The sequence below is a fragment of the Pollachius pollachius genome (genome assembly GCF_949987615.1).
Source record: "Pollachius pollachius genome assembly, chromosome: 6".
Classification (NCBI taxonomy): domain Eukaryota; kingdom Metazoa; phylum Chordata; class Actinopteri; order Gadiformes; family Gadidae; genus Pollachius; species Pollachius pollachius.
This window is the reverse complement of record NC_136939.1, coordinates 15,950,333-15,961,988: the sequence shown is the minus strand read 5'-3', so window position 1 is coordinate 15,961,988 and position 11,656 is coordinate 15,950,333. Positions and strand designations below refer to the sequence as shown.

Genomic DNA, 11,656 nt, shown 5'->3' with positions numbered 1-11,656 from the left:
ATGCTCTTACTTCTGACTTCTGGGGATACTTTTCCTCGAAGGATCTGTGTTTGGATTCGTAATGCCGTTTAATATTCCCGCTTTTTATCAGCACCACGGTTTCAACACATAAAAGACACAACAAAGGTTTGGTACTGCCTTGCGGGAGAATGAACATGTATTGGTCAGTCCATTCATCTTTAAAATGTCTGTTTTCGTGGTCAACTTTCCTAATTTTTGAGCAAGCCATTTTCTTATTCCAAATTGCTCTTACGGTAAACAAACGATTTGATTATTATTTTTTGAGTGACGCTATTACGCACATGCCGTGACAGACGGAGGGAGGGGGGGAGTTCGGTGAGCGCATGACCTTCGCTCTGTGAAGATCATTACTTTTTTGCTGTTTTTATGCTGTACTACGGACTATTCTGCCTTTCAATTTGTATTTCAGTGAGAAATGTCTTGATTAACATAATCATGCTTTCTATAGTGAAATATAAAAAAAACATTAACGTCCGCCGTTTGGGGATGTCTATAGGTCATCCAAAACGACCCATACAAACGTTTTAGCCCCCTATCGTGTTGTTGTTAGGGGGCTGCAAGACGTCACTTAGGTCAAGGTTCTCTCTGCCAAAACTAAATTGATGACAATCATTCAGTAATATTGTCAGTGGAAAAAGCAATATTTTAAGATTTGGCATTGATATGTGCTTTGATATAATTTCTAACGATAAATGTGCTTTTTATTTTCACACACAGCACAATGGAATTTGATCGCTCTCTCCCCCGAAAAATCCTATTTCTATATTTCTTCTCCTTTATTGGGACGGACTATGACGATGTGTTTTTGTGTGCCAACCGGAAGTTTATGTCCGAAATGCTACCGCCGAAAAAAGGTTGCCAGTTTATGCGCTGCAGGACGCGCCCAGTTAAACACAACCTTTCCTTGTTTTTAAGGTTGTTTATTCCTCTTCTTTAATGGAGAATTGTATCATTATTTTCTCACCGGGGTGGAGAACAAACTTTCTTCAGGCGTTACCTGAAGAAAGCTTGACGATAGATTATTTTGTGAATATTTTTTGGCTGCATACCTGGGAACCAAGTTCCTCTACTGGGCACAGCTGATATTCATTAGCAGCCGCTCTATGTGGTTCAGTTGTAGGGCGGAGTTTGTATTACACAACGTCCTTTCCTCCAACCAGTCGGTATTAATCATAAATCATTTAAATAATAAATCAACAAACAATCGCAAATTGATAAACAAATGCAAAATATCCAATTAATCATGTAACTATTTGGCTTAGACACCCATGATAACTTTAGCAGCCTTTTAGAATGTATTTCTTCTGGATTTTACTTTGATTGCATTAATGCTTCAAAAACATTTAAAGGAGATGTATTATACTTTATGCTCTGTCAGTGTGTTGAGTTACTATTCAATAAGCGCTTATATATTTTTTTCCCCACACAAAGAATAAATGGTTCTATATATAACTTTTAAGGGTTATATTGCTTGGTTCATATTTGGCTGTTCTATTTGATGAATTGTATATTTGTATAAAATGCCAAATCTAATATAAAGGTTAAGAGATGGAGGATTTGTCAAAGTGAAGCTAAACGTACTGCAAAAAGATGTTTAAGAAAAATAGATTTTGTGCAGTTCCCTTTGACAATTTGAAGTGTGCATTCTGCCCGCTAGTCTCCCATTTCAATCATTGTAAATATGTGTAAACACAGTTAGCATACTTAATCATGTTGGGGAGGAAAGATTTTCTCAACAGTTGGGTCAGTTTACCTCTCCGTTGTCACAAATACTCAGGCATTTTATTTTGACATTTTATTCATCGTCCAAATTCATTTCAGTAGACTTGGAGAAATAAAAGTCATTTTCCTTTGTTAACACATTCTTTTCGACAAAATACCTATTTACAATCACAAGTAAAAATACATAAAAAGCATACAAACCAAAAACAAAATCACGTCTTTCTAAAAGACATAAGGTACGACAGCTACAAGAATGGTGAGACCAAAAGCAAGCCAAAAGACCAAAGTCATACCGCTGGGTGGAATACAGGGCCAGTTCACAGTCCAAGTTCATCTCTTAATAGAAATGTATTGCTGTGGCTGGGTGTGTAAGTCTCTCCATCCATGTTTACAAAGCGGTAAAACTGGCAGCCTCGGGGCTTGGGAAGACATACCCCAGGTCATGATGTTGAGGAGAAGAAGGGAGACATGTTGTAACGCATTAACGCATAGCTCATCAATAGGCAGAGGTCTCTACCATTTTCTGTCTCACACAGTTTCACCTCTAGAGTGTTTCGTTTGGGGTAGAAACTACTTGTAGGCCATTTCTGTTATCATTTTATGCATATCTTATTTGGAGTACTCTGAAGGAAAACTAAACAGACCAGAAGAAACAGAATGCTTTCTACCGTTCTCCCAAAGGAATTCCATGGGTGAAAAATGTAAAGGTTAAGAATGGATGACCAGTGACCAAAAACCCTAAATTGACCCACTTTGCCACAGATTACAATGGGGACATGGGGATATGACATGTGCCTCCCATGAGATTGTCAGAATATATTATGTATTCACTTAATAGTCCTACATTCCCTGATCAAAACCAAGTTTACCCCCAAGGGAGTGAAATAAGATGGTGACCATGCCCAGAGTGGGTTATTCCATTCTGAAGGAGACAGAACTTTGATGGTGGGCAAAGTAACACTTCCTGTACAAGAATAGGGGCCCTCAGAGAAAAAAAGTTTACATGCAAGTATCAAGCAGCAAACAATTCAATTGTGTGGCAAAAAAAATTAAAACGTATGTAAAACGTTAACTATATTGGTGATGATCCAAAGGCATGTCATGATTTCCCCCCTACAAATTTGACAATGGTTGGCAACATACTTTTCTATTTTGCGGTTGACACAAGCATAAACACTGTTGCTCTGTTCGTCTGTCTAAACGACAACAGAATATAATACTGATTCACAATGCACAAATGAGGATAATTGTTGTGGAAAAAGGTATAATAATAAAGTGACAGAATCTGCAACCCCTGATAGCGATAGAGCATGAGAAAGAGAGGGAGAGAAGACTTTGGTCTGGGTTTTCTCAGACAAACATGGTAAAACAAGCTCTAGAAAACGGTTCTCAGTCATCTACTCAGAATCTGATATAGACGTTCTTGTGCTACAGAACCAATCACACACATTTGGGTTGGGTTTTGAGTACATCCCATTCTTTTTTTTCTTTTGTTTCACTCTTTGTGGATCCCGGTCCAATAAAACATGTTAAAAAATAAACTTGTGCATCTACACAAAACTCAAGGCAGTAAAAATCTCAAAGATGCAGCAGCAATTACATTGTACACAAAGCAATATGCTTGACGAAGAGAATATAAATAAGTCAACAGCACTAAAAACAACAGAATATAACAAAACTTAAGATTCCTGCCGTAGACAGAAATGGGGCAATCACAACCTCAAATTCTCTTGTATCTATTCTAACAAAATACTTAAAATAGCCTTTACATTAGAATAGTTGCTCATCTATACATAATCAATTAATTTATTGAAGAAAAAAAAACATCCGTAATTATATATATCTATATTTAGATATATAGATATATATATGCAGTTTATATATTAGCATTAATCAGTTCAAGTTTTTGAATGGCAAATCAATATTGTATAAAAAAACGTGATAAGAGAGAAACTGACAGCTGCAGTGTCATTCCAGTTACATACACCGCTTTAACTTTGATATAGATACAATGCCTTCCGGTTTCCTGTCCCTATGTAATCACACCCCTCTAAGCAGGGGCTTACACATTACCACTAATCCACATATAAGCCTGAGCCTCCAATACCAGCAAATCCTTGAAAATATTTTACAAAACATATTATTTTCTCCTTTTTTAAGGACGGGGTGATCATTAACAAGGAATGAGGGGGTTGCATGCCGTACATTAAAAAATAAATGTTCTGCTTTGATGGCAGGTAATTCCATTTTTGTGTTATAAATCGACAATAAGCTAGTTAACACCGTCAAAGTGGTGAACCTTAAGCTACTTTAGTAAAAGATGAATCATACAACTGCACTGAACCAAGGTGGTTTTACGCCAGAGCATTGGAGCTCAATAAATGTCTGCCTGTAATAATAAAAAAAACAAATAAAAGACAACTGCTAGTCTCCTATAACATTGTAAACAAAACACGTGACGTCAACATCAGCATAAACAATGTTGGCTGTTAAAAAAGGCATTCCTGTGTCTTAAAGCGTGCCATGTAAAGCTTGACGGGTGAGTGTGTGTATACGATGCTCACCCTATAACAAAGATCAACTGAAATCGCAGCACATGTTTTGTTACCAAGCTCGCTGAAAGTGATTTAATGTGCCGTTTTTGGGTCGGCTCTTTCGACATGACATGCAACATGCTGCTGAAGAGGTCCATAGCTAGTCTGACGGGACATCCGGAGACCCCCAGAGAGACCGGAACACACAGGATCACCAGGACCCCCTCTGCTGTCCTTTTTCATAAAGCTTAACAAGTAATTAAGTGCTCCACAGTAACACACATACAATCACACACACACATATGCACGCTCGCACACACACACACACACACGCACACACACACACGCACACATTAAAGTAAGCATAGGGTCCGCTGGCGTCTCTTGGGTTGGATGGCCTGAAGTTGTCGTGGCTACAGTAAACAGTGCGAGTATCACAGTGGTGATAAAGCCTTTTGCCAGTTCTAATCAAATTGAATGTGGTTTTCATTTGTTTCGACCAACGTCCATCAGCAGCTTCTGTTTTTGGCTTTAACAGAGTTTGACATCGAGGCCTATAGCCAAAGGTTTACTGTTCTTTTCAAAACTTTTAAAACGCGGCATCTTGAGGCAAACTTGTTGCCTGGAGATCGGACAGCAGATACATTCGATTTTCTTTAAAGACAGGCTCGCTAAATCTGCTTTCTGTCCTAAGTAGCAAAACCATTTAAGATACAGAAACTATTGTTTGACAGGTTTACCTAATTAAAAAATGTAGCATGGTGATCATCACAACTTTGAATTATATAAAAGCCGCCTAAAAACTATATATGATTCTACCTTAATTAGGGAAATATTAAATCTCATAAGAGATCACCTCTAGCAAAATGCTAGGTTTCTTTCTGTAGAACAGCCACTTGCTGATAACGGTGAGCAAAAAAACCCAACCAAAAGACTGTTGTGAACGCGACGTAAAGCCCAGCTATGATTTCTCAGGCTGTTTTATGTTCAAGTAAACTGCTAACACAAAAAAAGCTGACCACCGAAATACTGAATAACAATAACACACACTGTAGCTTGCCCCATAAAAAGAACTCTAGACTGCTAAGACCAGACCCAACCCCTGACATTTAACCCAAGAGTCCAGCGGGCTGCAAACACTCCCTCTCCGTTGTCCCGCAGACCAGGCCCAACCCATGTCCAGTCTTTGATCAATGTCCTCACTTAAAATCAAGTCTTTAAAATGAATACCAAGTATAAAAATAATCCATTTGTACATGGCTTGCACAAGGCTGTGTGGAGCTGTAATATCGACAATCTCGTTGGGTGGTGCTTTGAAGTGAGGGAGCGAGGGGATGTTCATCCAGGGGGGAGTCAGAGTCCAGGGCCGCGTGGGTCCGTGCATGGCTGTTGAATGAAGGCCGGTCGGGGGGGAAAGTGTGCTCTGGCCAGACATCGGGCAGCTAGCTCCGTAAGCCCGTACACCACGGGAGTGGCCGAGGCGCTCTGCGTGCTGCGATGAGGCCACCCCTACACGGCCGACACCTGTTCATCTAGAAGCGGAGAGAGGAGAGGGGCGTCAGGGGAGATCCTAGTCGGGCCGAGCTGGTCACTGAAGAGATTCTAAAAACACATGGCGTCTAGGAGCTGTGTAGCAAACAGAGTAGACTGTAAATCTTTTGGAAAACGAATTAAAGGCCCCGAATGAAGAGGTTCTGCGCACTTGTAACGATAAGGTTCAATGTAGGTTCAAAAACTATACTGTACGTCCATTGGTTGGTTTTTCATTCAATTCCTCAACCTATCCAACTATTCCGGATGCTCTCACACAAACACTCTCCCTCTCGCTCTCTCCAGCAGGGATCCACAGCCTTTGTAATGTATAATGAAACACTGTAACTCCTTCAACTCATTTCCAGCACAATCCCTTTTGGAGCTGAACTTTCACTCTTTGTGTCTGTACTGGAACGAACACCCCCCCCCCCCCCCCGAACACACACACACACACACACACACACACACCATCACCTACCATCCTCACTGTCCGCGAGGCCGAGGCGCGGCGGCGGCAGGCAGATGCTAGCCGGTCTGGAGCAGCCCAGCCCGGCGGCGGCCCCCGGCGACCGCCCCGTGTCCCGGTGCAGGCTGCTGCCGCTGTTGCTATGGTTATGGTGGTGCTGGAGGCCGGCGGCCAGCCCGCCCCCCACCACGGGGCTGTGCAGCAGCCTGCTCCTCTGAAGCGCCACGCTATACTCGGGCGGCTTGAGGTTGGGGGGCCGCGGGGGCGGGTCCGAGTACCCAAGGTCCCCCAGGGCCAGCCCCTGGTAGCCTGGAGGGGTGGGAGGAGGGGCATGGTAACGCTCGTCCCTGCCGCCCCCCGACGTCACGCAATACACTGAGCGATGGCCGACGGCGGGGCGGGGGGGTGGTTGACCCGAGGGTTGGGGGAGGGGGAGGAGGTTGGAGGGGAAGATGAGAGTGGGTGTAGGGGTGAGGGTGGTGGACGGGAGGGGGTGCAGGGGGGTAAACATAAAGGAAGGGGAGGACATCAATTAATGTGATGTTATGACAGCACAACAACGTGGAAATCATAAGAAAAGACATTGAGACGCAACAGGGGGAATGGCAGCAGGAGATGGCTAATCGGGCGACTTGGTGGGTTTAAGCTATGAATCAGCGGATAAATGTCTCATGGTTCCTCCAAAACTGTACGTCTCTCCATGGAGGGTCTCATGCGATCATTCAGGGGGCTAGAACACATGTCACCTCTCTGCAGGACTAAATGTGCTCTGAATCAATTCAGAGTAGGGCTGGTCATCATCAGGCGTCTCCACTAACGCAGGAGCAGATGAATGCATCTTGAATGATACGATGGGAGCACTCCATCATCTTAAGAGTGTAGAATGCAGATACTATAGCACAGTCCCTTGTTACTACCTGAGGAGATCTGGGACCTTACTGACTGAAAGCAGGAACGTCTCAATTCAGAGGTTATGATAATAATAAACTATTATTTCAGCATAAAGTATGTCAAATAACTGTAAGCAGCTTTGGATAAAAGTGTCTGCGAACAACTGCATAGAAAATGCTCAAATGGCAGTGAAATGACAGTATAAAACTAGTTCTCCCTAGCTGCTAATAGCTATGGCTCCCAAAAAACCGGAGCATCTTAATTAAGAACCCTTCAATCACTGAATGAAGGACTAGTGATGTTATAGTCAAGCTACCACCCCTAACACACACACACACACACACACACACACACACGAATAAACATGCACAGTGAGGCTTCAACAATCACGGGGAATCCAACTCGCAACCCCTCCCCTCACCTATCAGGCCCTTGTCCGTGCTCGACGTCACCGTTTTGTAGGCAGGGTCTGCGCCCGGCCCGGCCCCCTCCTCGTCGGCGGGCGAGGGGGTGTTCCCGGAGGCGTGGCGGCGCTTCACCGTGCCGTAGTTCCCCTCGTTGGCGTCCGACAGCGAGCCGGACGACGCCCAGCTCTGCCGCGACCGCCCGCCAGTGCCGCTGGACTCGGAGTCTCTCCTGCCCTGCCGCGCGTGGCCCCCCGCCTCGGGCCCCGGCCCGGGCCCCGGCGGCGGCGGCGCCTGGGGGTAGCGGTAGCCGGCGGCCAGCAGGGCCGGGGCGGGGTGGGTGCCGTGGTCCCAGGGCCGGCAGGACGACAAGGAGAGGCTGGGGAAGGAGTCGTGGGAGGTGGAGGAGCTGGAGGTCCAGCTGCCACGCCCGCTGTCCACCACCGGGAGGGCGGGGTCCGGGGCCGGCTCCTCCCCCGCCGCCGAGGAGCAGGCGGAGGGAGGGGCCAGGCGACTGCTGGCCAGCAGTGAGGAGGGACAGAGAGACAGAGACAGAGAGAGAGAGAGAGAGACAGAGACAGAGACAGAGAGAGAGAGAGAGAGACAGAGAGAGACAGAGACAGAGACAGAGACAGAGAGAGAGAGAGAGAGACAGAGAGAGAGAGAGAGAGACAGAGACAGAGACAGAGAGAGAGAGAGAGAGACAGAGAGAGACAGAGACAGAGACAGAGACAGAGAGAGAGAGAGAGAGACAGAGAGAGAGAGAGAGAGACAGAGACAGAGACAGAGAGAGAGAGAGAGAGAGAGACAGAGAGAGAGAGAGAGACAGAGAGAGAGAGAGACAGAGAGAGAGAGAGACAGAGACAGAGAGAGAGAGAGAGACAGAGAGAGAGAGAGACAGAGAGAGAGAGAGACAGAGACAGAGACAGAGACAGAGAGAGAGACAGAGACAGAGAGAGAGAGAGAGACAGAGAGAGAGAGAGACAGAGAGGCAGAGAGAGACAGACAGACAGACAGACAGACAGACAGACAGACAGAGAGAGGGAGATGTTTCAATGAATATTTCTGAATTTAATGTAATTTTCTTGTGTTGTGTGTGGGTGGTGTCAAAATGATATACGAGTTTACATTGGTATATCCGTGAAGGCTATTTACTTACTTAAATTGGGGAGGGAAGGAGGTATTGTTTGTGTATTGGGAGCATTTTATCAAATAAATCATGTTTTAAGTCGTCACAAAAAAACAAGTGTTGGCAAACTACAAATTAAGCATACGTTTGATCATACCTCTAGTAACGATGTAGCATTTGAACAACATGCACTCATTTGAGAACTCATTTTATTAAACAAAAGATAGAGTGCTCGGCTGGTTTGGCTGATTCTGATGGAGAGCACTGCAGAAGACCACATTTAACCAATAACATATGAGCATCAGGCACACGCAATTGCTCAAAGAGATCCTGTCCTCTGCCAACCCCAACCACCTCAAATGGACTGCCCTTTCCCCTCTGGCCTGCCCTGCAGGGTGTGCTGTTGAAACACTTTCAGAAAAATGTGTCAACAGTCAGAGAAAAGATATTTGATAAAGGATACTTAGATTTAGTAATGGTTTATCTTGGATCTCCTTATTTCCTCTAACAAATACACTGGTGTGTGTGTGTATACACAAAAACACACACAAAGGTTGTTGGAGGCATCCGTCTTCCCATGAAGACCATTAAACCACTAGGCCAGAAAAGGACTTGGGGTGAAAGGTCGGATGCAGTGAACCTCTCTCTAAGTGACCGTAAAACACACTGGCTCCTTGTTCTTCATGCAACATAGACAACCTTTTAAGTGTCAGCCAGCAAGACATAACTTGCATTTTCTTTCCCTCTCTCTCTCTCTCTCTCTCGACAGGGTGGGACATAGTAAAACATTGAACTAAAAAAAGTGTCATTGCAATGTACATTTACTAGCTCTTGCCACTGAAATACCCAGCTGCCGTCTGTCAGGTGGTAAAGCGTTGTGATAAATGTGCATATGGGAAAATAAAATAATGTCACGTCGTAGGCTTTATACTCTGGGCTGGGTTTCATAAGCCCACGGTTCACTGCTGTGCTCAGGATGTATGCTGGCTAAACAGAAAGTCTATAGGAGACGACTATATTTCATCAACAGGCTGACGGATTACTACAAAATAAATACATAAATAAATAAAAGGTTAACTAGGAGTCAGTCTTATCCTGAAGACCAACTAGGAGTCAGTCTGATCCTGAAGAGCAACTAGGAGTGGGTCTGATCCTGAACACCAACTAGGAGTGGGTCTGATCCTAAAGTAAGCTAACTAGGAGTGGGTCTGATCCTAAAGTAAGCTAACTAGGAGTGGGTCTGATCCTGAAGACCAACTAGGAGTGGGTCTGATCCTAAAGTAAGCTAACTAGGAGTGGGTCTGATCCTAAAGTAAGCTAACTAGGAGTGGGTCTGATGCTGAACACCAACTAGGAGTGGGTCTGATCCTAAAGTAAGCTAACTAGGAGTGGGTCTGATCCTAAAGTAAGCTTACTAGGAGTGGGTCTGATCCTGAAGGCTAACTAGGAGTGGGTCTGATCCTGAAGGCTAACTAGGAGTGGGTCTGATCCTGAAGGCTAACTAGGAGTGGGTCTGATCCTGAAGGCTAACTAGGAGTGTGTCTGATCCTAAAGTAAGCTAACTAGGAGTGGGTCTGATCCTAAAGTAAGCTAACTAGGAGTGGGTCTGATCCTGAAGTAAGCTAACTAGGAGTGGGTCTGATCCTAAAGTAAGCTAACTCGGAGTGGGTTTGATCCTGAGGGCCAAGTAGGAGTGGGTTTGATCCTAAAGTAAGCCAACTATGGGATGTTTACTTAGCAGGATTCAGACGTCTACCTAAATAAAATCAATTTAGTAGAAAATAACTATGAAACAAAACATGCAAACAAATACAATTGTCTGTTGACAATTTGTAGTCTATAAAGAGAGGGAGGGAGCGGACATTAAACAAAGGACGCCTGTAAAATAATTGTGTGTGTGATGATCTCCAGCTGGGTTTGTATTTTAATGAGGGGAGGACAAAGTAATAGTGTGTGTTTGTTTGCATGTCTGTGTGTGTGGTGTATCTGTGTATGTGTGTATTTGTATCTGTGTGTGTGTGTGTGTGTGTGTGTGTGTGTGTGTGTGTGTGTGTGTGTGTGTGTAGGTGTGTGTGTGATGAAATAAGAATCAAGCAGGAAACTACGGGGCTGTGTGGAAGTGTGGTTAACAACCTCTGATTTGCAATTGGCATTCTGTGGGTGCTACCGGTGGAACGCTTTGGTATTTCACAGCCTCACTATCTCACTTTGAAACAGTCTGCCGAATGTAAATACAAAGAATCAATGAAGCTAAGGGGGCATGGCTTTGTTACCTTGTGCAAGGATGACCGTAGTCCTGTCCGCCAGTCCGTGTGGCGAAGGCAGCGTGGTGGTGGGTGGTGGTGGTGGTGGTGTTGGAGCAGCTGCTGTTGTTGCTGCTCTCAACCATGGCTACGCTGGTGGCAGCCACGGGGGCCGTGGTCGTCGTGGCGGTGACAGAGCGGCTGCCATGACACCTGTTGTCGTCGGGGCCGGGCGTGAGCATGGAGTCCACCGAGCAGATACTGGAGCGCGAGGAGATCTCGCTGTGGCTGGAGTCCGACAGGCTGTCTGCCTTACCGGCCGGCAGCAGAGCATAACCTGGGGTGTGGCGGGGGATAAGATGTGAGGAACAATATAATAATATGAATCGCCATTGATTACATTGAGCGCTGCCTTTCCTTAAGAAACACCCAAAATACATTGTATGATCCACCTGTGTGAAGAGGCTTCTGTGACAAAGACATAGTAGTAAAGGATTCAGGGAAGGGGACGAGCGGAGGAAGAGAAGAGCAGCAGTAGAGAGAATGCAAAGATGAAGAGATGAAGACGGAGGAAAAGACATGAAAGGTCCAGGGAGTGAAAAAGAGGCATAGGCTACTATTTTTCCAAGCATATTCACCCAAATGTAAAACAAGGCAAAACATTCAATGAACCATTCTTTCTTATTATTGTACTTAAAAAAGAGCTCCACTAA

General features: G+C 44.8%; 1 protein-coding gene across 5 annotated transcripts in view; it reads right to left on the bottom strand.

Moving 5' to 3' along the window:
• Positions 1-1,807: 1,807 nt before the first annotated feature.
• The window catches only part of rapgef6 (Rap guanine nucleotide exchange factor (GEF) 6), a 98,021-nt gene continuing 88,172 nt past the window's right edge, over positions 1,808-11,656 (bottom strand). For 4 of the 5 annotated variants that reach the window (XM_079738538.1, XM_079738540.1, XM_079738541.1 and 1 more), the window contains 4 exons: positions 10,974-11,280; positions 7,589-8,088; positions 6,289-6,651; positions 1,808-5,809 (listed from right to left, as the gene is read on the bottom strand). In XM_079738538.1, the coding sequence (XP_079594664.1) occupies positions 5,787-5,809; positions 6,289-6,651; positions 7,589-8,088; positions 10,974-11,280 (1,193 nt within the window). In that variant the 3' untranslated portion in view covers positions 1,808-5,786. The remainder of the gene's footprint in view (positions 5,810-6,288; positions 6,652-7,588; positions 8,089-10,973; positions 11,281-11,656) is intronic. The other variant, XM_079738539.1, reaches the window with a different exon arrangement.